At 35.2% G+C, this 27,819-nt stretch overlaps 1 protein-coding gene across 1 annotated transcript in view; it reads left to right on the top strand.

The window, feature by feature from the left end:
- The window catches only part of LOC129754454 (sialin), a 41,096-nt gene that overhangs the window by 4,982 nt on the left and 8,295 nt on the right, over nucleotides 1-27,819 (top strand). The window contains exons 2-4 of the mRNA XM_055750543.1: nucleotides 14,412-14,586; nucleotides 14,669-14,788; nucleotides 15,027-15,573. Coding sequence (XP_055606518.1) covers nucleotides 14,412-14,586; nucleotides 14,669-14,788; nucleotides 15,027-15,573 — 842 coding nt within the window. The remainder of the gene's footprint in view (nucleotides 1-14,411; nucleotides 14,587-14,668; nucleotides 14,789-15,026; nucleotides 15,574-27,819) is intronic.

The raw sequence follows: 27,819 nt of genomic DNA, 5'->3' as shown, positions 1-27,819 counted from the left end.
AAATTTGGGTCGTTAGTGTGAAAAGCATTTTAAAAACGTCTTCATCTGTGATATCTGTTTATGAGCAAAAGAGATAAAAAAAAGTGATCAAATCAATCAAATTCACATAATTTAAAATTTGTTGTAATTGTTTTCCAACACATTATGAACCGCGGAAAAAAATACAATCAAAAGTTTCTGAAATTTTTCGTACTTTAATACGACTACAAATGGACCTGATCTTACAAATAAGCTAGTCTTGAGCATGCGGCGGCAACGCTATTCAAACCGTATGGAGCACATCTCTCAGATTTCCCCTTTTTTCCCCTCGTTTTGACAGATTTAAGCTTTTTTCCTCAGATTTAAGCTTTCGTCTCCTATGCTCTCAAGGCAAAAAAGCTTAAATCTGAGGAAAAAAAAGCTTAAAAACGAGATTCACGAGCACATATTTAAAAGATGTTGGTCACACGATACATAGACAAATCGTGTAACGTTGCAGGGATCTGGTCTTGAGTCGAGGAATATTTAAAGGATTTAGTGGCTAGACAGCCCTGCTCTAGGTTTGGTACTTACTGAGACGTCACAATCACGGAACATTTTTTGATTTACAAGAAAACTTACATTTTTCGTTTATGTCTCGGAGAATTTGCTGGAAATTTTCCACTTTGTAAGCACGTTATTCTAGAATGATCTTTTTCTTCAAGATTAGTAATAATAAAGTTGGATTTTCGAGTAATTTTTCTTTTAAAAAGTCTTTTAGAAGTTCGAGAAAAAGCTGGATTACCTCTGCTCAAGTTTACGAAACTTAAGAATCAGTCCAAAATATTCCATGAAAATGTTCAAGTTAGTTCAGATTAAGCTCCCTATTACAAAAAGTTAACAAAAAACAACTATTACTAACAAAACCACAATCTTTTACTGGTATTTCAGTAAACTGAGTTCATAATTATTTATTGATGTTAATTGTTCTACGTAAGAATTGTCTATGATGAACACGTTGGATGAAAATCATGCTAATCAGTAGATCACTCAAAAATAACCAGTTAGATTAGTTGATTTTTTTTTCGTTTAGTTTCGATTTTTGAACGTTTTAGCTGCATCAAAAAAAAAAAATAAAAAAAAAATACATGATGCAATCTTTGAAGGACAAACTTCATAACATGATAAATTAGAGGCCATACAACACAATCAAAATGAAATCGGATTTCATTTGCGTTCTAAAACATGTTTTTCTTTAATATTTCTGCCATTCTCGTAAAAAATTTCGATACAAACATTTTTGTGACGTCAAGAAAAACTAAAATGCCACGGCACTACCTGGCGATTTTTTCCGTCGTTTAGATTTTTTAAATATTTTTTACGTTTAAAAGAAAAATGCAAATTTTTGAAAAATACACAATTTGGGAAAAATACGGTCGGGCCCGGTTGCCTGGATTTCATTGAGAAATGCCAGGAGTTATTCACTTTATTTTCCTGATCAAACAAAAAAGAAACAAATTATGTTGCTTTTTTTTATTTTAAATAGCATCCATAATGAATTTTATCTGAGCAAGTTTTATAAAAATAATAATGAAAGGTTTTTTGGAAGCTTAAAATACGATTCAAAATCTGCTCAAGTTTTGAGAAAAAAAATTCCCATTTTTTTCTTGATTTTTGTTGAGTTATTCCTGGGGGTTGGCCATGTTTACTCGGATATTGCTCGGATTTTTGGTTGTCAATTTTTAGATCAAATGCTCAGATTTTGCCTAGTTTTTAGATAAAATAGCCTGGATTAACTTATACCCCTTTGGCTCCAAGGGCTCCATGTTTAAAGTAAAATAAGAGTTTGTTTTTCTTACCTTTGGAGAATTTATTCATTTAACCTGGTGCGAACTATTCAGGATCCTCAAAAAAATACATTCAAATATAAAATAATGCCTCCTTTTAAAGCGAGATTACTATTTAGATACAGGCATATTATATAATCTAATTTTGTTAAAACTTATTTGTCAATTCAATTAATCATCTCATTATGTCAAAACGTTTACGTTTTGCAATTTTTAATAAAAATACTTCAAGGGCTTGTGATATAGCTCAGTTGGCAAGTCTGTTGTCTCCTGAGCCGATGTCCGCGAGTTCGAGCCCAAGAGTAAACATCGAACACAGTTGTACCGGATAGTTTTTCAATAACGATCCGCCAACTGCATCGTTGATAAAGTCGCGAATGCCATAAAGGTGGTAAAACGACTATAATCGAAACAAAAAAAAATAAAATACTTCAAGTGTTTGTTTATTTTTTCTTAATTTTGTATGGGAGCATCCCCTCCTTTTTGCATTCGGAGGGATTTAAAAGTATTAACGAAACCATTCCCAGTCTTAAAAAGGGCCACACACCAAATTTCACGTATATTGGTTTAGTAGTTTCCAAAATTGTTCAAAATATGTCAGTATTTTGTTAAATTTGTATGGGAGTCCTCCTTTTTTGAATTTGGAGGGGTTTGAAAGTATTATAGATACTATTCTCGGTCTTGAAAACGGCCACACACCAAATTTAACGTTGATGGCCAGTAGTTTCTGAAAATTGTTAGAATTGTGTCAAATTTTGGTATGTTTCGCATGGGGCCCCTTTTTTTGGAATTTTATTGCCTTAAAAGTATTAACGGAATCATTCCCGGTCTTGAAAACGGCCACACACCAAATTTCACGTTAAATGGTTCAGTAGTTTCCGAAAAAAATTTAGAATTGTACCATAATTTTATTGGTTTAACCCCCCTCCTTAAAGTCGGAGCGGTTTGAAAGTATTCTAGAAACCATACCCTAAAAACTCTTATATACCAAGTTTCACATTGATCGCTTCAGTAGTTTTCTATTGGGAACAGACAGACAAACATTACTTTTTTATTTATACCCATAGCTATTAATTAACTATGCTTATTTTTGCTAATATGATCCAATGCATATTTTTAACGTCTAAAAATGAAAGATTATATAAAGATCATCATTTCAGAAAAAGTAATAAACTACTTTGCTTTAACCAGTCGGCTTGCCAGTTCGACTTTAACAGTTTGGCTTATACTTATATTATAAACTCTTACTCAAAAGGAAGTTTAAATCTCATTTTGAACAGTTATGACTCCTTAAGTGTTTGTGTAACCATTAGGGGCAGTTCAAATCAATTAAAATTCTTTTTTCACTCAAATTGTCTAACCTCTTTGTTGCTTTACAATCATTGTAAAGCTTTTATTAAATTAAAAAATGTGAATTTTCATTTAAAACAAACTTTATAAATTTCCAAAGAAATTCCTATCATATTATCTATTTGAAATTGGAAACCGCCAATGGAAGTTAGTAGATACGCGTAGATGAGCAAAAAAAAAACTCAATAATAGATTCAGAGTCGATCGCCGGTGGCATGCAAAAAAAATGTTCACACCAGACTGTTTGCCGTTTTGGTTAGCTTGTTTTGATCGTTCTTGTATCGGCAAAATTGTTACGACCATGCCACGGACACTCACACCAAAGTCGGTTTTGTTTTTATTTATTTCGCGTTCGGTAATAAAACCGAACCGATAGTTTTTGTTGTTCATTATTTAATAACAGGTTTGCGTTTTGATTTAATTTCTTATGTTTTCGTTTTATGGTGCCGAAAAATGTATGTTAAAACGTTCAAATATTAAGTTATGTCTTTAAAAAGTTTCCCAAATTTTGCTTTATCAAAATCAATAAACACTCAACCATCTATTAAGTGTCCACTTCAGCTGCAATCGCTGCACATCTAAACACTTCGATGGGCGGGAGAATCCTATTATCAAGATTGTAAATACCAGTATTATCATCGCGCCCACGCGGTTGGTCGTAAATAATTTTTTCCCATCGATATTGTTGTTTGACGATAAGCTTATCCTCTCTATAGGCAGAAGGAATAATATCTATTTGAAGAGGGCTTGTAATCGGTTTATGCTCTTTGATGAAGCTATTGAGGAAATTGACGATCTATCATACTTAGCTTTGTTAAAGAACTTATGACTTTTTAAAAGTTTAAATTACATCATAACTGATTTAACCATTGCTAAAAATAGTCTTTGGACAATTCAAACTATCAAAAATAAGTGAAAAAAATTATAGATTTTCGTCATTTAAAAATAAAATAAACCTGATACATACCTACATCTTCAAACTTGCATTATAGTTGGGAAGAATGACTTATTGCTGTTAAATTCCTTGAAAAAATACTAACATCAACTCAGTAAGCATGACATTGATTTTGTTTTTTTTTTGGATTATGAAATTTGTAAATTTTTTTTAAATGTTCGGCTTTCTTTAAAATAAAAAATAACAAGCTAATCTTATTTTCAATAACGGAAACATATCTGTTGCAGCTTTCTTTCTTTACATGCTTATTCTAACCGCGGTCTGCTTGAGCTTGCCAAAAATATGCAAATTATTAGCGTTATGGGTTTTACGATTCGTTTCCAATATTCATATCAAACCGAATCCCACTTTCCAATGGGTTGGACCAGTGGTTTTCAAACGTTATTGCTGATGTTTTTAAAGTTGGAACATAGCTGAATGCTTTACACTATATGTTTTTTTTATGTTTTGAAGAATTTTGGCACTGAATGGTTTTTTCCGTTATAAACACATGTCGTGCCCAGGAAACAAAATATTTTCTGAAACAAATGATTTCAAAATCTCATACAAATTTGAGTCTTTTTGAGCGACCCCCTAGGGTTGAATAAATTAGCAGAAATTTGGCATCTTTCTTCATGTTGAACCCATCTTGCTCATTCATCACCAATGCCAAAGAACAAATGAGGCCCGCAAGGTTTTGATTCCCAAGCACATAGTTTTTCCACCGAAAACCACTCCCCTTGGATCTTAGAAAGAATCTCATATATTCATGGTTCTATTTGTCAATTGAAAAGGTTAAAATTGTTCCCAAGCACGTGCAATCAGGTGACATGTAATTTAGTAGGAACCTAGCTATAGGCCCCCGTTTTACTATTTTGTTGATGGGTGATAAGCAAATGGCAGCTGACGGTTATTGGTATTGACACAGACTAATGAGCTGTAAGAAATCGTGGAAGGAGGTACGTAGAAGTGTTGACGGCACGTGGAGAAACACTATGATCATATGACATACATATTTTACGAGCTTGTAATGTTACCTGTAGATATAAATATGTTTGTTTATGCATACCTACCTTGGAGTAATGTGTTTATTCATCAGCTATATTTGATACTTTGTTTTGTATAGCGTGTGATAATTCAAATCATAAACCAAAATCGCGCATCAATAAGTTCCAGAAATTCTATAGGATCTGAATTAAGTTGTAATTTTTAGAATCATACTAGATAAGGTAGGTGGAATCGGTGGAATACAAGCTGTACAAATATAAATTGAGTATGTATTTTGTTTGATTTTATCTCAAAACATACTGACTAAACAGAAAACTCACCCATCCATTCCCATGAGCTTCAAACAAATTTGTTGTTAGACTAATATTTCAATAAAAAGGTTTTTTTAAATTATTCATTCCAAATGGGTCTCCATGTGGTTGACAACACCTTGAACAGCAGCATTTCTGATAAGAGCAGAAGAACGAGCTTATCACAGCGGCTCATCAATGCAGTTTTCGATTAGCTCAGATGGTTGTTTAAAATGATGAATTGCCGGTTGACAGCTGGTTACCTGAATTATATAACAAATAACCGTTGTCAACTCAACGATTGATTGCCGGAGTACCAAGAACCTGGCGAATTGTCGGAGTCTTATCTTGATGCGTTGATTTGACCATAACATTTCGAATTATTATTGCATTTTTACAGTGGTGATTGAATGAGCTGCATTATGAAGCTTGCTTTAGATAGAATTTGAACAAAAAAAATTGCCGGTATTTCAGTTATTTAAGATTTTTTTTAATACAGATTCTACTTACTTTTAGAAAAAAATACGGATAAAATTATTCGTCATGGTTTCGAAGGAATTCTTGAAGTCATCCTGTAACACGGATCATTAGAACAAAAGAGAAGGCTCATTAGGTAACGCACACCTTCTTCGTCCATAGTTTTAGCTACCTTATTCCACCAGGTCTTCATCTGATTGATGCCTTTGACAACTTTTCCCTTTGCCTTGAGCCTTCTTTTCATAATTGACCAGTATTTCTTAATAGGGCGGAACTGGGGGCAGTTAGGTGGGTTATGGTTTTTAGGAATAAACTGGATCCCTTTCTCTGCATACCATTCTTGAACGACTTTGTTGTAATGACAGCTTACTAAATCTGGCCAAAGCATTAGGGATGGTCGTGGGATCGAATGAACGGAAAAATCCGTATTTAGAGACACTTATTTTGGTATAGTTCCGACCTCATTGTCTTATTTGTAACGAAATCTTTCGTTTTTTTGCCACAACTGCAAATGCCCTGCCAAATCATAAATTATCGTGCTAATTTGTCGGCAAAAGCAAATTTAAATTTTGCTGGAAAATTTCCCCCTGTGTAAACCACATTATGCCAAAGTGTCGATTAAGGAACGTCCGCGGTGTATAGGTACAGAGGTCCATTACGATAGCGATAGCTAACGACGAACTCATGATGAGTGCCCGTGCCCGTAGATGTGTCATACAATATGCACTGCGGTTCTTAAATTGAGACATTCACATTCACCCTCCTCTCCAAAAAAAATTAAGAAAAAAATAAATCAGATAGATATTCGCATTCTTACTGGTTTCCAAGCATAGGTTTTCCGCTCAAACATGCGATTAATGAGATGTGTATGTTGCATTGATCATTCAAATTGAATGACTATCACTGCTTGAATCTTCTAATTACAATAATAACACCTCAACTAAAAGACACAATGGAAATCAGACATATAGAGTTGCCAGTGCAATTAAAATTCGATCTATTCGGTTAACTGATGTACAATAATTCACAAATTAACAATTTTAAGTTGACATATATTGTCGTCCTAACCGGATTTAAATGTTCTCTCCGAAAAGCAAAATATTTACTTTCATTTGACTTTGAGTCCTGGCATTGCAATTCAGTTTCATAGATTTTTAACAGATTTTTTGGGCAACGTTCGCAAATCACAATGTTATCTGCATTGGTTGGGTTTTTCGTTTCATTTTGGTTAAATTCGCGTTAATGAGCAACAAAATTTGCTTGATTGCATACGCAACTACTAGTGCTTGATCAACCAAGTGAAATTTCAGTCACAGATAATCTGTAGTATGTTTTCCTATTTTAATAACTAGCACGTGACACAGTAAAGTAAGGTTGCGTAGGACCAATGTAATCCACAAATATAAATCTGAACACTTAACAAAAGTGTGTAGCCGATAATTGCGAGCGCGATACTCTCTCGGCCCATAGGCCTTTCTGAGTCAATAATCTCTCTCCTTCTTCCTTACTATACTCACACAAACGACGGCTGTGCTGTCGTGCCGTGAGTGATCGTCAGTCAGCTAACGACATTTGGCGAGATAGGTGTTGTGTCTCCCGTTCAGCCAACGGACGCGAAGCAAACTTGCACAAAAAGCTCTCGCATTGCGCAATACACTTAACTTGTATATTTTGTTAAAATTAAACAGACGCAACATAATTGAATTCGCATTCACGAGAAGTCGCAATAAATGGTTACCAATTCTTTATTTCGCAGCACACTTAGCTTTCATTTGGTGCATTTAGCTCACAGCACTTTAACTAGGTGCAGCTCACATCAAGCATTGTGGCGCATCACACAGCTCTCATTCAGGCGCAGTAGACTGGCCCAAATTTGTATGGGATGATTTTTACAACGTTTTTTTCAAAGCGGCACCCCCTAGGTTGGTGCATTTAGGTGAAAAAATAACTTTCTGAAAGTTTCAGGTCATTTGGTAGAAGCACGAGCTGGCGCAAAGGACTTAAAATTTGTATAGAGATTTTCGGCAAAATATATGAAAAATCGACATACTTTCTCTCTTTGTCTTTTAAAATATGTTTCCAGTAAGCTAGACAGCTCAGAATTTCAGGAATTGTAGTTCAAATAATGACAAACAAGTGTGTAGAAGATTGTGACGCGATACAAGTTGACTGTGATGAGTTATCCGCAATTGAATGTGTGATTTTTTTCTTATTTCATTGATATATTGTGAACGGTGTATGGGCTAATAATCGCACTAACTTGATCGCGTCGTCGCACAATGCAGCAGTTTATAGTTTTTCAAACCTGTCTTTCATTTTTTTGCAAAGATATTTGTTATAAAATAAGCTACAACTTTGCCGAAGACACAAACTTTCTATCTGTAATTCTCATTGTGTGGCAATGCGATCAAGTTAATATTAATAATCCAACTATACACCGTTCACGATATATCGATAAAATGAGAAAAAAATCACACATTCAATTGCGGATAACTCATCATAGTCAACTCGTATCGCATCACAATCTTCTACAAACTTGTTTATCATTGTTTGAACTACAATTCTTGAAATTCAGAGCGTTCTAGCATACGGGAAACTTTTTTTGGAACACAAAGAGTGAAAATATGCCGATTTTTCATACATTTTGCCGAAAATCTCCATACAAATTTCAATTTCTTCCAAATGATCTGAAACTTTCAGAAAGTCATTTTTTCATCTAAATGCACCAACCTAGGGGGTGCCGCGTGGAATATAAGGATTTTTTTTTGTTATGGGCCAGTCTAAGGCGCAGCTTATTTGGCTTGCTTTTTGCGCAACACATAGCTCGCTTTTAAGCGCAGCACAATTAGTTCTATGAACAGCCCTTAAGCTTTTAACTAAGTACAGTTCAGTTAGCTCGCAAGTATAAATTGTTCGCGGTCGCCACACTTTCGCAATTCGGGGCAGCCCAGCCCAGCCCAGAATTCATTCGCTTCATAAGACAATCTTATAAATTTCATAGATTTTTCCTATGGCGCCAATTCATAAGAGAATCTTATGGTATATATAATAGTATTTTTCTGAGTGTATGATTAGTACACTGCGGTTCATTAAATTATTCAAAAATGCAAAAATTATTATTATGGCAAAGTAACCATAACTTTTTCAATTTTCAACCGAGTTTGATAAATAACTACTTGAAATCGTTTTGAATTGACGTTTAAGGCCAATAGAAAATAAGATATTTTGAATGTTACCATCGAGTCTAAAACTTCCGCTAACTCAAAATTTTCTCTAAAAAAGGCGTTTTTTATATTTTTTTCTATCATAAAGTCACGAATATCAACAATACTGTTGATTATACGCAAAAATGAAGTTCACACACTCAGAAAAATCCTATTATGTATGCCATAAGATTACCCAGATAACCCGAAATCGTAAAGTAGTGTTCGTTGTAGATTGTATAAGCATCCAGTTTAAATTCGAATTGTATAAACATCATGTTGTAGCTAAACCAAGTTATATTTTATCGTTTATGGTTTGTATAGTTCATTATATACGATAACATTTTGTCAATCGTATAGAAAGATCAATAAAGTTGTTTTGAATCGCAGTAGAATTGTGTAAAGCTCAATATTTAATTTCACTGTACAATTAAGAAATCTTTCATAGTTGCGATCTATGATTACACATTATTTCCATGAAAAGTCGTAAAGTAATTGTAAGAACATCGTATAATGGAATTTAAACAATCTGCAGATTGTCGAATTGTTAAACAGTACAGTAAATAGGTAGCTAAGATCACACAGCACGGAATTCAATTATTGATTGTAATAGAATCGTCTATGAGATAGGTTAAAGTTGTATATCAAAAAACGGCATCTATAAATAAATTTGTAGTCCGAAATGATGCAGTCAGTGGTATTTTATACAATCAACTGAATTTTAAATGGCACTTTCAACTGTACATGAACAAATTTGCTTGTTTATATCAAAGGACAGGGATCGGAACGTTGTGAGTTCGAGACTGAAGGAAGGTATAGATGAAGTTGTATATGGTTAATTTTTTTTTTTGCAGTAAACATTAATTTCTATTGTATTTATGTTCACGGTGATTTATAGTAAAATCGTAATAAGGGAAAAATATAATTGCTTTGGGATACATTAACAATAAATTGTATTAAATGGTGAAGAAAATTGTACAAACCTCAGGCTACCTGCAAATGGAAATTGTAATCAAATTGTAAGACAGGCAATAGAAAGTTGTAAGTTGTACAATCCTAAGATTTTGTGCAAAGCAAAGTTGCTATCAAATTGATGAAAACGCAATACAAAGTTTTATATTTTCAGGGTGAGCAAAGTTTGGTCCGTATATTGCTTCCACTTTGGTACGTACAGGCTCATATAGAATATTTTATACAACTTTTCCAGATTGTACAAAAGTGTGTATATCTCAGAAACAACTGAAATATACAGAATAAAATGTTCACTGGGTATGAAGTGGCACCATAAGAAAAAAAAATGAAATTCATAAGATTGTCTTATGATGGAATGAAATCAAAGGATGAACACCGGTTTCAATGAAGGGGTTATTGCTTTTCAAAAGATATTCTTATGGGAAAAGAAATGTCGCATAACATTAAAACAATTCAAGATTATTTTTTCATTTTATTTTATTCCCTGCATAATTCGTTTGGAAAAACATCATGGCGAAAATCAGCTTCCTTTCAACACCTGCTTCCATCAAAAAGTTTTATTGCGCCTCGGACCTTTGACTTCACGCTTTTTTTTTCCGGTAACCAAGCTGAAAAGTAAATAAAACATGAAATGATGTACCTATCGAATTTACAAAAATTTTCAACAAAAAATAAATTTCCACTAGAACTTAACATTTTGGAATCCAAAATCACATTGAAGTTTTAACGAAAAGTAGTAAATTTTAAACTAATGAGTGCTTCCAACGACGATAAAATGAATTACTGTGTTGAGTTTGTTCATTTTTTTGCGAGGGGTTTCTCCGAGTTTAGTTTTAATTTGAAAGCCAAATTTCCTTTTAAAACACGGATGGTTTGTCGACCCTTATCCATTGGTTATTTGAACATGAGCACTGCACTTCCATCAGAAACAGGAGATCAAGTTTAAACCACTATAGGATCCGGTAGTTGAAAATATTAGCCCAACTTTGGGGTTTTCCGCTTATATCGGAGAGCGTTGGACTACATATGTAAAACAAATATTTAAGCAATCAATATGATGCCTTCAAAGGATTGAAATATTTTTTTTTTCTTTTTTTTATTGAGCCATGTGAATATTACCCCTATATGTTAGGCTTGCCAGAGCGGTACATAGCCGAAAAACGCGGGACTTTTTTTTTATAAAATCTTAAATAAGCTTAATTAGGTGTGTTCAATGGAAGTTGGTCGAAACAGGTTGAAATAGGTCGAAACAAGTAGGAATGGATTTTGACAGTTGATAATCTGTCTCTTTCCAATTGACTTCGATCGATTTCAACTAGGTCGTCCGTTGAACATACGTTCACCAATACTAATGCGTGTTTTGTGTGTTTTACACACGAATTTCTAGACAGACCGAAACAGATCACGGGAAAATTTAATTTAGGTTAACAAATTCTTAAATCAAGCCCTTTACATACAAAATTTTTGAGTCCGAAAATTAGCAAAATTTTGCTCAAATTTGACCAGCTACAATTTTAGCAATCAATTTAGCAATATTTTAACTAAAGTTTGAGCATTTTGTTTTTTTTTTAATGGGGGAATGTTTGATATATCATTAAAATACACAAATAACCTCATTTTGATTTTATTTTATATTTTTTTAAACATCATTTGAAACACTTTTTGTTGATAAGTTCATTCCTGGAAACAAACCTTCCGGCGAGTGAACTGCCAAATGACCAATCCTAATCCACGATCGCACCGGGGTTGTTCCGGTGGCAGCGGGTTCAAATTCCAACTGTTCGTTTCCGGAATGTTGCAAAGAAAACCCGTCGTTTTTTACATCGGTTAAAACCTGGAAAAAAAAACAATTCATTCCATTAAAACTTGGAAAATCTGTACACTTTTGAATCGGACCTTACCTGTAAGCATCCGGTGTTGATTCAGCTACCATTTCGTCATGGAGTTGGCGGTCACCACAAGCACCACCAGCAACGAACATCCAGAACCGCACTTAATTGCCACCGACCGCCGACTGAATCCAAACATCCAGAGCACTTGACGAAAATGATATGGCGAAAACGAAACAAAAACGTGCTCTCTGTCTGACACACACGCTGCATGTGTGTTAGTGTGGTAGAAATGAATCCTGCTTTCGAGCTGGATCGGTTTCGACTAGTTTCGACCGATTTCAACTTGCTCCGTTGAACAACGACCAGACCTGTTTCGACCAAAACATGAGCCCGTTGAACAACGACCACTTGACAGAAACTAGTCGAAACGAATCGCTACTTACGATTGAACGAAGCTATTGTGTAGCTAAACTTATACGTTTACCATCAGTCAAAGTTGTTCATAGAAATACACTAAATAGCAGTGATTGAAATCCTCACCAATTTTCTCATCAGAGGCTCTCAAAACGCTTTGAGGTCTCGTATAGCTATCAGACGGCGGCAACGCTATTCAAACCGTATGGAGCACATCTCTCAGATTTCCCCTTTGTTTCCCCTCGTTTTGACAGATTTAAGCTTTTTTCCTCAGATTTAAGCTTTCGTCTCCTATCTTCTCAAGGTAAAAAAAGCTCAAATCTGAGGAAAAAAAGCTTAAAAACGAGATTCACGACCACTTACTTTAAATATGTTGGTCACACGATACATAGACAAATAGTGTAACGTTGCAGCCATCTGGCCTTAGCCGGGCCATGCTGAGAGCGTATGCATCATCGGTTTTGTCGTTTTCGCTGCCTCAAAGCAACCTTTGCTTCCGAGTAAAGCGTTGAGCGAGAGAAGGTTGATCAATTCATTCTCATCCAAATACAATCACTGCTAAATAGATACACGAAATACACTTTTTGAACGCAGATGATTTTGCTGTTTTTTTCTTACATGACTTTACTTACACATTCTTTGCCATATACACCGTTATTTTCCACAGTTCTCGCGAATAAACTCATTATATGATAGTAAATATTTTAAATTGTGCATGTAAACGCTGGATTTTATATCGCGTTAAAAATCTTTTTGTAATTTGTATAAAAATTATTTTGTTTGAAAATTTTAAAACTAAAATAACTCTATCTTTATATATGTACTTAGGATAATTGAGTCGAAAATAGGTAGTATATAAAATGAGGCAATTTAACTAAGATTCCGGGAAAAGAATTAATTTTTATAAATCTATCATCTATAATTATTTGGAAGCAAATGAAACTATACTTTCTTCGTACATTGGTTAAACGTGCTCCAAGAACACTTAACTGAATCAGAACTTTACTGTAATCAGAGCTTTCGAGTTATTCAGTATTGTTTTATGTTAACTATGAAAATTGCTGCTTATTTTGAGAAAAAGACGTATTTGAAAGATTTTTTGTTTATTACTGCATTCAATTTGAGACAAAAGTTTGATTTTGTAAGTCAGTTAATTTTGTAAAAGTTTTCCAAGAAAAAAAGCGGGACATTTTGAAGAAAAAGCGGGACAGCGGGACATTCAACAAAAAAGCGGGACATGTCCCGCTTTTGTGGGACGGGTGGCAACCCTACTATATGTATGTGTGTAAATTATAATGGTTCTCCGTCTACTTTTCGTTTATAAATGTTTTCGACAGAAACTTAAAAAATCAGTTTGGTCCAAACACAAAATTATTTCAATTAAAATTAAAAAGTTGCCAATAATATCGTTTAAATAATCTGAAATCAATGATTTTGTTTTATACAGTTTTCCTCAGTAAATGTTTTACAAATATGAGATCTTTCCAAAACATTCAAAACCGAATGAAAAATGGAGATCAACGTTTTTCCAGTATACGGTATACTTTAAAGCGTTCAAGTATCACATCAGGGTTTTTTTTTTAATGTCTTTATTATAGAGAATTTCAGCTTTCAGCTGGTTCATCTCTTTCATCAGGGTTACCAAAAGTAATTAGTTCGATCAAAGTGTACGTGGCTGAAGAAGCGCAATATATGAATCAATGTAACATAACTGTAGCCATAGTATCTCAATCAGAATCCCCACAATGTTCATTACGTCAAAGCATTAAAAAGATAACTGACAAAGAAAGTGGATTCAGTTATCTGTTACTACTGAAAACAAAAGAAATTTTCTTATGGTTAGTTTCTAATGAAGGATTTGTAAGATATGTACATAAAATCATGTCATTGTGAAGCTTGAGTTAGACTTGCTTACGCTAAGCCATGCTTCTGAAACATTGACGGATGCTGAGACTAATTTCTAGCATAGCTGTACTTGACATGCTCAAGCAAGAATCAAAGGTTAAATCCTTTAGAAAACAAAAAAAAACTCATGAACAACAAACAAACTCTCTTCCTACCTAAATATTGTCAACGATAACGAAACAACACGAGTCAATCAATCTTTCCTGTTGGCTTTCTTACAGCGATGGCATCTCTGCGCCGCTATGGATGTTCTGGAAGCGCCGGAGATACGTGGTGGTGCTGATGGGATTTCTCGGCTTCTTCAATGTTTACTCGCTGCGTGTCAACCTCAGTGTGGCCATCGTGGCCATGACCGAGATGCGGGAGGTGGATTACGGGAATGGAACCGTCGGTGAGGTACAGACACTCGTTTGACGCTTGACATTGATTGGAATTCATCCAACCGAATTGCATATTATTTTTTATTGTTTTCTTCTAGGAGCAATACTTCGACTGGGACTCGAAAGAGCAAGGATTCATACTTAGCTCATTTTTCTACGGCTACATCATGACGCCATTTCTGGGCGGCTTCATCTCGAACAGGTTCGGAGGCAATAACGTGAGTAAACGGTAATAAAAAATCATCATCGTCATGGCCATTGGAAAAAGCAATAAATCTGTAAAAACATGAAATGAATGTGATCAAAACGGGATTAGTTTTTCACAAATCGGATTTAATTGATAATTCTATGATTATTAAATGAAAGATATGAGTGGATTAAATAACAACTTCTAGTTCATCAAATACACAATTACAAAAAAAAAGTGGTTTTTAAATTTTGTTTTAAAATTTTCAGGTCTTCGGCATCGGCATAGCAGCAACGGCCATCCTTACCCTACTGACTCCTCTGGCTGCTGAAGCTGGCCTGGGAGTGCTCATTGCTGTCCGTATTATTGAGGGCATCTTCGAGGGCGTAACGTTCCCGTGTATCCATGCCGTATGGTCCAGATGGGCTCCACCCTCGGAACGATCCCGGATGGCTTCGATTGCTTTTGCCGGAAACTACGCCGGAACCGTGGTATCGATGCCACTGAGTGGAGTCTTTGCGACGGCCTATGGATGGCAAAGTGTTTTCTACATTTTCGGAACCATCGGATGCATCTGGTATGTGGCGTGGGTGTTTGTGGTCAAAACATCGCCAGAAGTAGATCCGTGGATCAGCGATAATGAAAAGGACTTCATTCTGAACAGCTTGGGTAGGAAAGAGGGCAAGCCAGAGAAGATTAAGCACCCATGGAAGGGAATTTTCACATCGGTCGCCGTTTGGGCCCTGGTCGCCTCTCATTTCTCCGAAAACTGGGGATTCTACACGTTGCTGACACAGTTGCCGACCTTTTTGAAAGGTAAGTCAATGCTTACCGTTTATTTACCGTTTAAACTTTAATGAACTGTTGCGATCGAACTGTCGAGATTATCATTTGATACTATTTTCCATTTAAATGAAAATTTTAGAAACGTCGCTGGTGAACTGGCACCAAAACACATCCTAAGAAATGTAAATGGTGGTGCATTAGACTGAGTCGATTTGGGGTCATTTTTCATTTTCTCAAACCCTGGGGTGTAAAAAGCTTCGTTTTGGTTCTAAACTCATCCATGGTTTTTTGCAGAATTTTAAACTAACGTTTACATGAGTTAATTTGGACTTTAAAGATTGTATGGGAAAATTGGGTATTTTGTACTGAAAAATCAACATCATTTTAGTTTCTTCTGTGGAACAGAGCCTCCTTATGGTTTTTGTGCCAATTTATAATTTCCCTAAATAAAATTTTCCACTGAGCAACTTTGTCGAAGACTTTATCTTTGTAGCTTATTGGGCAAAAAAGTTATTATCTGTTTAAAAAGAGTATATCTTTTGGCATTTAAAACCCTAAATTTCAATTGACATCACTGCTGGGTGCAAAGCGACATGACTACTTTTCACGCAATGCTTTGCTAGGCACAAACAGTTATGTCAGTTGAATTTATGGTTTAGCAATGTCAAAAGACATACCCCTGTTAAACAGCTTATAATTTTTTTTTATATCATCACTTATTGATTTTTCTCGGAAAAATGGAACCGGTGATTAAGTCTCGATGATTATAACTTTTTTGCCTAAAAAGATACAAATTAAAAGTCTTCGACAAAGTTGTTCAGCGAAAATTTCTTTTGGAGAATTTTTAAATTGGCATCAAAAGCAGGCTCGGTTCCACGGAAGAAACAAAAATAAATTGATTTTTTAGCACAAAATATTCAATTTTTCCATACAAACCTTTAAGTTCAAAATAACTCATGTACACGTTACTTTAAAATTCTGCAAAAAATCGTTGATTAGTTTTGAACCCAAACGAAGCTTTTTAGACCCCAGGGTTTGAGAAATTCAAAAATGGCCCCAAATCGACTTAGTCTAGTGGTGCATAAACTCAGAGGTAATAACAATCAATATTTGTTTCAACAAAGATTCAGGTGAAAATTGGGAGTCACATTTTTCGAGATTCAGCCTAAAGGAACATGGTCTTTCGTTTAACCTTATTTTCAACGCTTGAAAGAGCTTCTGGGCACAATTTGTCTGGGATGAAATGGAGTATTTTGTCAACGAATCTTCAGAGCGAATAAAATCAGCTCTAGAGTGTAAATTTTTGAACTCTGTGTTGCGATCTAGTTAAAAATTATAGGTTTAGAATTGTATGTAAACAGTGGTGAAAATTCGTACTTTTCTTTTAATCATTCTTTGAAATTGTCACAGTCGAAGAACAGTTGAGGCGCTTGGGATCAGAGGGGTGCAAGTGCCTATATGATTGTTTCGAGAAAACGCGCTTCAAAGTAATGAAGGTGCTCGATTTTCCATATATTTTACGAATTCGAGCATTTTTAATTCAATCGAAAAAATGTCAAAAAAATGATAAAAGATTCGTTTTTTGCACCAGATGTACATTAAAACATGAAGAATCGTTAGGTACCTATACTTAACTCAAAATTGATGATTTTGGACTTGCACCCCTCTGATCCTGAGGGCCTCACTTAAATTAACTATTCTAGTGTAACATTTCATAAAGGCGAAACTGCCAAATGTAAACAAATCAGGTCAATGGTTAATCTGGATTTACGCGATTGCACTATAAACGCGGTTTCATCTTATAATCACTTAAAACATTCAAAAAATTTGAAAAATTTAATTGGACGAAACTTCCTGTTTATGAATTTTCGTTTGACCGCGTTTTTCTATTCGTGTAGGGCCAAAAGGCTTAACAGCGTTAACCGTGTGCGAAAAAACGGCCTTTTAAGTTTTAAGGCAAAACTCGAAAATATCTTTAATTTAGTGAAAAAAGTTAAAGTTCATGATAACCAACGATCAATAAGTGCAAATAATGCACATTTCTTAATTTTCTTGAACAAAAAGTGGTCGATATTTTAAATACGATTTGTTAAGATGTTCTGAAATTTCAAACGCATGTTTCTCGTTTCTTGTTAGCTGCTTGTTTCGTCCTTATGAAATGTTACGCTAGAAGTGATTTGAAAAGTTTAATATATTTGACAGATTTAAAAAATACAAAACACCATTTGAACCTGATTATGGGCTCATAAAACTTGGAGGAACCCGAGTCCATAAAGAAATAACCTATAAACTGCAATTGGCGTCATGCTCATGGTGGTGCATAAATCCAGGGGTTTCCTAAAAGTTTACACTACTAATCTAAGCTTGCCTGATACTTTCAAAAAAAAGCGGGACACAGCCGAAAAAGCGGAACATTTTTTAGGCTTTTAAAACCCCTAGTTTTGAAAGCCAAGTACATACAGCACTGTTCATAAAAAAAGACACAAGCGCACCTTACTTCACCTATGAACTTTAATTATATACAATATCTTAGGAAATATCCCTAGCGTAATATAAAAATTTGGCGAGATTATTTTTGAAAACATAACAAACTTGGGTATAGTTTTTGAAAAATTGTATCGGCTCGATCAAAAGATACGCGAAGTACAATATCAGGCTCGAGCTAAAAATACGATTTCTATTGAAATTTTTACGTATGACATTTGAAAACCATATTTTTACCAATTAAACTTGCAAATTAATTTCAAACATTTTTTTTAAATATGAGATTCTGCTTTTTAAACACGAAACATTCATTCATTCCATATTTCCTTTTAGTTCTAATATTTGACAGCAATTAATTGGTTGATTGGTAGGTGGAAAAAAATACTGTTCTCGCATACCGTAAAAAAATCTATAAAAATCACATTTCTCAATTTAAGCCTAAAATATTGTACCTCGCGTATCTTTTGATTTAACCGATAGAACTTTTCAAAAACCTATCCCATGTTGTAACATATTGTGATATTGCTATACATATTGCTATTTGAAAAGTCCGATTTCCGTAGAATTTCTGTACCTCATGTCAAAAATAACTTCATTTTTCGTATGATAAAAATGTGATAGTTGATCTGAATTTAAAAGAAAATTTGAACTGAAAATATCATTAGAGTAAAAAGCTGAAATAACAGTAAGCATGCATTCCATTTCAAATGAATTATGAACTGTGGGGCAGAATACAGATACTTGATTCCTTTACCATATCTTGAAACCGGAATGTCTTACAAATGTAAAATGTTCCTTATTGAACAAAACAACAATGCTGTTATGTCAACAAATTTTAAGAATTTTATTATTCGAGTTCTTGTACTATGTTTGAAAAATTTAACAAAATTTGATTTGAAGATCTTTTTTAACACTGGATTTTGTTTCACACATGAAAAAAATCGAATAAAAATATTTATTCCAATATGTCAATCGTTAGAGTATAGAGGTTAGAGATTTATACCCATTACATACATTTCTAACCTCTATACTCTAACGATTGATATATTGGAATAAATATTTTTATTCGAATTTTTTCATGTGGGAAACATAATCTAGTGTTAAAAAAGATCTTCAAATCAAATTTTGTTAAATTTTTCAAACATAGGACAGGAACTCGAATAATAGTTGATTCCTAGAGTTCAAAAAGTTTTTTTTTCTTCTGAATAGATCGTGATTATTGGTTATCACGAAATTACTAATATTTGCCCAATAACTAATGAGTATCCAGTAATTATCTTATAAATAGGATTAAAAATAATGTATTTATCTTGAAACTAGAAAATTGCGCCTAAAAGAATGCAATAAAAATAGGAATGAAGGCAAATACCGTCAAACGGGGCATCACGCAACAGCGAGGTTGGATGCAACATTTATATAACACCACACAGAATCAATTTTTGATTGATTGTATTGTAATAAAGTTATCTTTTAATGATTACAAAATGATTATGACATAATTTCTCGCATCTTAAGCTAGTTTTTAAAGTTTTTTTTTATTTTTATATGAAATTTGAAAAATTGAGCAAAAAAAGAACAAATTTTTTCATTTTTCGATGCAATAAAAAACTTTACCCAGTATGACGGATTGGCTTGATAATAATACCTACAAACTTTTAACTCGTTTCCTCATGTTATACCATTACTGTTGGTGTAAAAATATGTTTCGAACAATCACTCATTTTTTTTAAATAAATATTTTTATAATTCAATTAGGTGTCTGGAGTAAAATGCAACAAAATGCAAACCAAAGAAACACCTTTTAAGTCTCGTTTACATGTGGTGGAATATGAATGTTTTGCACCACGCCTTTGTAAACATTAGAATTTCTTTCATCCAAACATGTATTTTTTATGATTTCAGCTTGTTGATTTTTTCTTAGTATTATTACCCCTAAATGTATGCAGCAACCTTATTTTTAGAAAAAAATGTGACATTAGTTTTTACGGACCAAAAAAACAAAGTTTTTTGCAAGTTACCCCATTTTCTGAGAAGGGTGAAAATCGCATGTTTATAGAAAATTAAAAATAACTAAAGAAACCAATAATTTTTCTTACTACACCAATTGGATGTCCCATCATCCTTAAAACTATTGATGCATAAGTGGTAGGATTAACTGTGAACATGAGTTTTTTAGAAGCCATTGAAGTTGTAAATTGCTGCATGTGCCCCAGTTGACGGTATTTATGTATAACTAGCTGATTTACCCGGCCTTGCTCGGGTTCACATTAAATATAAATCCAAATTTATTTGACTTTTCGAAATTTTGAAATTCATCATGTTAACAAATTTGGCCATGTTTGTTTGGCCATGTGGTTTTGTAAGCCTATTTAAAGTTTTGATTTGATTTTTAACAAAGTTTATTGAAAAACTAACAGTTATTAGGTTAGTAGTTATTAGCTAAAATAATTTCCCTTGAATGCCTATTCATCAAATCACGAACAACATTTTAAACTAAGGTTTCTAAAATGCTCCGATTTTCCAGTTTAATTTTCCAATTTAACGTTCAAAAAGGAATTTTTTTTATGGCAAATTTTATCCTGACTTGTTTTGAAAGTCTAAAATACATTCGATGATGTGGTTTGGTGAGAAAAAAAAATTAAAAGTGTTTTCTTCTTGATTTTTACTGAATAATTCCGTGGTTTTTACCAAATTTGCCCGAATATTGCCCGGATTTTGGGTTAAACATTTTGAAAACAACTACGCGGATTGTTTTAGAAAATTGCCCAGTTTTTTTCGGTCCGGATACGTCCGGAAAAATTCTGATAACCTTATCAACTCGTAAGTTTTTTGGGAAGCCTGAATAGATTTAGTCTTTTTAACAACGTATTTTTTATCTTGTCCATGTGTTTTCTAATGAAAATCCAATATCTTAGGCTTGTAAACATATGTACACGACCTCTTTTGAAGATTATCCCACTTTTTGAAATGAATGATCTGTCGTAGAAAAGTATATTCAAGTTTAATTCGTACTTATGATGAGAATGAGAAGTTGTTTCAGATGTTAAAAGTTTCATTAAAGGCTCTAGCTTTCTCATAATTAGCTGGTAGAATTGAACACATTGATGACCAACAATAACTCAAAATTTATAAATTTACCGATGAAATTAAATTGTTTGAAATAACAACTTCGGATTTAAGTACTTAAAAGTTTAATGCGTTGGATTTGGTTTCAACTTTTTCCAGAATATGCACGTCTAATTGTCTAACCTGCCTGTTGAATAAATTCCTAAACAGCAATCAAAGCATTGAGATTGCAGCATTCAACTCACTACCCTTAATTTAGTTTCTTTCCCTATGAGGAATTCCAAAAATATGAAAATGGTTGGTTCCTAAAAGCTGGAACATTAGTTTTTATTCCAAAAAGTTATTTAACTGTAGGAGTCAATTCATAATAAAGGTAAATCATTGTATCCATTCATCACAAACTGCATATTCTTGTTGACTCTCAACGCCTCCCAGCGGCGGTTGGGATCACTTTGAAAACCACTATTCTGATCAATATGTTCCTAATAGGCGATTAGTATTTTTTTTATTCCAAAAGTTGACTTATTATTTCATCCAAGAACCACGTGCTTGTGCTACGAACATCAGTAGACGAAAAAAAGCCCACCAAAAACTTCGCTATAAAATTTTTAATCATTAGCAGGCTTTTATTTGTTGTCCAGTACACGTGAACTCTCGTAGGGAAGAATGACATCAAAATGTTAAATTCCCAGAAAAAAAAACGTGAGCTCTGGATGGTCGATTCTTATGCATGGCCCATCATGGTGATGTTGAAAACTGAAAACAAACCCGCCAAAAGAAATGAGACTCTCGAAGCCCCCCAGCATTTTGAAAACCATTCTAGTTAATAAATACTTAACAGGCTTGTTGTAATTTTCAATATGAAAGTTCATTATTGCATCAGAAAATCTCGTACCAAGTACCACGTGCTTTCAGCAGTAGAATGTAAAAAAAACTCCCGCCAAAATGTCTCCATTCAAATCTTTAAAGCTTAGCAAGCTTCGATGTGCTTTCCAGCACACGTGAACTCAGGACGATCGTTTCTAATTCCCGGCCCATGGTGATGGTGAAAACCTATGTGGTTTATCTATAGGTGCGGACAAGAGTACCCTTGCACGAGTGTGAGAATCAGTTTTTTCAATGTTTTGATTGCTACGTCACAATCGTTCATGAGCGTCTCGACGTTGAAGTCGCCATTCACCGACGGCATACAATGTTCCATGCAATTTCATAGATCACAATCAAAGCACCCATTCATTTACGCTTTTTTTCCTGACGCACAGCACGGCGACGGTATTCGTTCTAAATAATAAGCAAGTTTATTTGCGTCTCAAACATTCCTCCTTATAAGTCTCCATGGCTACATTTGGGCGCTTCACACTTGACTCCGTGATGGCGTCGCGTTACGTCACAATCGTTCATAAACAGCTGTATGGATACAACGAACTAATAATACTAAAGTTTCTGGTTGTCCCCACCTATAGATAAACCACATGGGGTGAAAACAACCCCGCCAAAGGGAATACATTGGTTTTGAAAAATGGGTGCCATGACTTTTGGTTTGTGGGAAAAAAAACGAAAGTTCTATGAGAGGGTCCCTTTTCACAAGTGGGAGGGGCTCGAAACTATTACTAAAACCTTCCCATGGTCAAAGCACATAACTGTACCAAATTTCAGGCTGATCGGTTAAGCGGTGTGGGTTTGTATAAGGTGCATACAAACATATATAGTCCAACTCATCTTTATATATTAGATTCACTTTGACTGATACTCACAAACTGTGAAATGAGAATTAATATGGCAAAAAATAGTCAATGGACCTTTTATCTTTGGACTATGCTAGATTTTCGCCTGAAGTCAGGGCACCCTGAATTAAGGTTCAAATCTCCTTGAGTAAAGTCTGTTGTGGTATTCGGTGCTGAAAGAAAAAAAACGCAAGTTTATAGGTCAAGAACTTTTATTCAACTGATTTTCTCTAGGTAGCTTACATTTGAGTGAGTCGGCGATGGCAAGTGTTGCCATATTATTTATTAACTGTTACAAATATAACATTCTCTCTTTATTCTAAAAAGAATCCTTCTTGATAACGTAGTCTCGAAATGTAAACGGTAGTCTTCGTTCTCGTCTCGGTCTATCAGCCTTTGGCGATTCCGTTGATGTTTCCATAGCTGAGGAGCTGGCACGCCTATCGTGTGTGTTTGTTGTTGACGGCGTCTCGATCCTTGAAGCCTCGGGTGTTGGTAACGATGGTAATTCAGCTACAGATTGGTCACCACTCACTGTTAAACCGGGGTCTACAACATCATTGTGATGGGATTTCGGTTGTATGGCAGGATGGTCGTTGATCTGGGCGCTTACTTCTGGTTCATTACGCGGCTTGATGTTTACAAGGTCTCGACGATAACAGCCTCCATTCGTGTTCAAAAGATAAGATCTTTCGTTAAGCTTGTGTTTCACAACCGCTGGAGTCCACGTCTTATTCATTTCCGGGTGTAATTGGACATACACAGGCGACCCGGCTTCGAATGTTGGTTGTTCGCGAGCTTTGCGATCGTAATAATATTTTTGTCCTTCTTTCTGTTTTCCAAAATAGCCTCTGGGACATAATCTACCACTTTCGGAAAATATTTCTCAACAGAACCTGGTACTCCACATCGTGTGCTTCGTGAGAAAAACCTGTTCACAGGACTACTTCCGATCTTATTTGGTGTATTCCGCCAATGCAATACAGAATACCAAAGGTTTTCTCCCGTTTCTTCACATTTTTGAAAAAGACGTTTCATTATCTTGACGGCAGCCTCCGCTTTGCCATTTGATTGCTGGTGATTCGGGGCAGATGTTGTATGATCAAAATTCCAAGCTTTAGCGAAATTTCTCATCTCCTCATTAACTAGGTACCATTGTCAGATACAATCTGTTGAGGGATCCCATATCTAGCGAAGTTCATCTGACAAGTTTCGATTCACGTTCTAGCAGACATATCTTTCAGTAAGTTTAGCTCTATAAAATCAGAGTAATGATCAACTGTTACAAGAAAGTTTCGCTTTCGTCCTCGAAAATCGGCAAAAAATATGTCGAGGGATACAACTTGGAAAGGATAAATTGGGACAGCATGGCTTTGCATAGGAGGTTTCTGTTGACTCGAAGAAAACTTTGCACAAACTGCACAGTCTTTAACAACATCTGTTATCATAGCGCTCATTCCAGGCCAAAAAATGTTTTCTCGGGCCAACTTAAGGGTAGATTCTATTCCGTTGTGACTAATATGGACCCGATCTATCATCGTACGTTGCAACGATTTGGGAATGACTAATCTGTCGTTTCAAACACGAGGCCATCTTGCGTTGATAGTTCATTGCGATATTTGTAATATAACTTAACCGCATCATGAACAAGTTTGATGTTTTTCGGCCATCCATTAGAAATATAATCTCTAACAGAATTTAAGGTAAAATCTTGTTGCGTTGCTTCCATAACTGATCCCAAGCACTGGTCGGAGATACTAAGGTAGCTTGTGAGTTAACAATCTTCTACCTGTTTAAAGACTTGGAAAATTCTTCCTTTGTTGAAAGAATCGGCTTCACTTTCGGAGTTATACGGTGCACGAGATATGGCATCTGCCACTACGTTGTCCTTTCCAGTCACAAAGTGGATTTCGATGCTGTAGCGCTGTAAATTCAGCAGCATGTTCTGCAGTCGTTTCGGGGCAGATAAAAGAGGTTTTTTAAAAATACTTATCAGAGGTTTGTGGTCAGTTCTTATTCTAGTTCTTGGATTTCCGACCACCAACTGATCGAATCGAGAGCACGCAAAGAGAATGGCCAGCAGCTCTTTCTCAATCTGAGCATAATTTTTCTCTGTTTGCGTAAGTGTCCTAGATGCGAATCCTATAACTCCGTTTTGTTGAAATACAGCTACGCCCAATCCAAAAGAACTGGCGTCACATTCGATAACGAGAGGCTGTCGGACATCATAGTAGCGGAGAGTTTTAATGTCCGAAACAAGAGACTTTAGATTTTCAAATTCCTTCTGCTGCACATTCGACCATTCCCAAGGGACCTTCTCTGATATCAATTTTCGCAGTTCTGTACAATTGGAGCTCAAGTTGGGGATAAATCGACTCAAATATGTTATCATGCCAACAAACCGATGAAGTTCTGCTCGATTGGATGGGATGGGATAGTGGACGATAGAAGAAACTTTAGATTCATCGGGTTTGAGACCTTGGCTGGAGAGTACATGACCATAGTATTTCACCGAAGTTTCACAAAGTTTTAATTTGGACCTATTCAGTTTCACGTTATTTTCCTGAAGACGAGCAAACAACCTTTCCAAATTTCTATTGTGATCCTCCAAAGCTTCTTTCATAGTATCCCCTCGACCAAATATTCACACATCATCGGCCAAACATTCAACGCCAATCAATCCTTGAATGACCTCCTGGAGTTTGGTTTGAAAAATTTCGGGTGCGGAGGAGATTCCAAAAGGGAGGGGTAACCAACGAAAACGGCCAAATGGAGTCCAAAATGTGGTGAGCTTGCTGCTATACTCATCCAAAGCCACATGCCAAAACCCCTTTTTTGCATCGACAGTGGAAAACACTTTTGCCTGGCCCAGCTCAGGAAGAATTTCGTCAAGGGTCACGAACTGAAGATTTGGTCGTTTTATGGCTTTATTTAAGGGAATAGGATCCAAGCAAATTCGGAGAGCAGGGCCACGCTTAACGAGAAGTATATTACTCATCCATTCTGTATGATTGTACTCCCTGGTCAAAATTCCATCCTTTTGAAGCTTCTCGAGTTCTTCCTTGAGTTGATTTCGCAGCGCTATTGGTACACGCCGGGGTTTCTGTATCACTGGTTGAACATTTTCATCTACCTCCAAATGAACTTCTCCTGGCATTTGACCATATCCTTCGAAAATATGGCTATACTGATTCACCATTTCTTCGGCTTTGATCCGGTAAATCTTCAATATTTCTTCGTCATTCTTCGGTATCAAAGACACCGTATTGCAAAATTTGATCAACCCCAGCGTCGTACAAACTTTCAACGACAACAGCGGCCGGTGACTGACATCCACCACTTGAAATATCAGCCGATATTTTTTTCCTTTATGCTTACACAGCAGCTTCATCTGGCCCAATGCTGGTATGGAACTCCCACCAAACGCTTGTAACTTATATGGTGATGGCAAAAGCTGCGGTTTTGTATCACCGAGTAGCTCACACAGCCAATCATATCCAACAAGACTTGTATTAGCTCCTGTATCGAGCTCGCACTTTATTTTCTTCCATTTATTTCTAACTTTCACTACCACATCTGCTAGTACGTTTCCACCTTTATGTGAATTATCGTAGATTTTTCGTATTTCTCCTTCCACTTCGGAATCACTAGATTGTTCACTATATTCACTTTTTGATGAACTAGCATCTTCACTGTAGTTTTCATTTCTCACTTCTTTCACTTCGATTTGTTTCGCTTCAAATCTTTTGCTTTTCTTCCTCTGCAAACTTTTTCATAATGGTTCTTTTGCCCGCATTTCTTACACTTTTGACCATATGCCGGGCAAGCACCTTTCACGAACAAATGCCAATCGCCACAGAATTTGAATTTTCGATTTTTCGACTTTATTCACGTCTACTTGGCTTTGTAGCGATAGCACTTGCGAATGCCTGGTCGATATTTCTTCCATACGACACAAGTCAATCGCTTTCAAAAGGGTTAAGTCACTCATAGTTAGCATCTTTGTTCTGAGGTGCGACCACTTGTTGGAAGTGACAATTTTATAGGTTATCATTTTCTCTTCCAACGCTGCGAAACGACACGGCTTAACCAGACATTTCAACCGACAAACAAAATCATCTACACTATCACTCGATAGTTGTCCAGCACTGAAAAAATCTAAACGGTCTACAAAAACAATTCGAGCACGAACCACTTTTGCTCGAATCGCTGCGAAGTTTTTACACCTTTTATATACTTGATTTTATTAAATTATTTGATAAAATTTTTCTTGATGTATAGGTTTTGTGAAATGATATAGTATGCAATTTGTTGCATACAAGCTTTCGTACAATTTATTCCAATTTATTTGTTTTTCGCATTATTTTTATTGTCCCCCCCCTCGCGATGTTCCAACTCCGAGTGACAAAAGAAGGATTTGAAATTTGTTCCGGCCTAATATTCATAATAAATTTTAATAATTTTGTTTCTAAAAGCATGAGAATCTTATGAATCGTTTGTTTCATTTTGCATTTCCGTTATTACTGTAGCCATACTGACTGGTAGAGTGCAAATATATTGTTCTTTTAACGAATAGTCACCGTTGATTATAATTTTAATGCTAGTTTTAATGGCATTGCGGTGAACGTTACGACGAAAATTCTTTTATAGAAGAATTACAGACTGAAAATTAAATGACGGATAGATAAAGCAGATGCTTAGTAGGAGAAAATTTACAGATGTTGAAAATGAGCCAAGAGCATATTTTATGGAAAGCTTCAAAGGTGCGTTCTAGACCCTTTGTCCCTTGTAATTTTCAGTCTGTAATTCTTCTATAAAAGAATTTTCGTCGTAACGTTCACCGCAATGCCATTAAAACTAGCATTAAAAATATATTGTTCCCATGATTCTTCAAAAATTCTATAAAACTCGCATTTTTCAGTTCAAGTTTGTGGTAGAGTAACACTGCGTAAGTACATACTGATATTCTACTCCCACGCTCACATCATCCCACACACAGTCT

Source organism: Uranotaenia lowii, chromosome 3 (assembly GCF_029784155.1).
Source record: "Uranotaenia lowii strain MFRU-FL chromosome 3, ASM2978415v1, whole genome shotgun sequence".
Classification (NCBI taxonomy): Eukaryota; Metazoa; Arthropoda; class Insecta; order Diptera; family Culicidae; genus Uranotaenia; species Uranotaenia lowii.
This window is presented reverse-complemented; position numbering and strand designations above follow the sequence as displayed.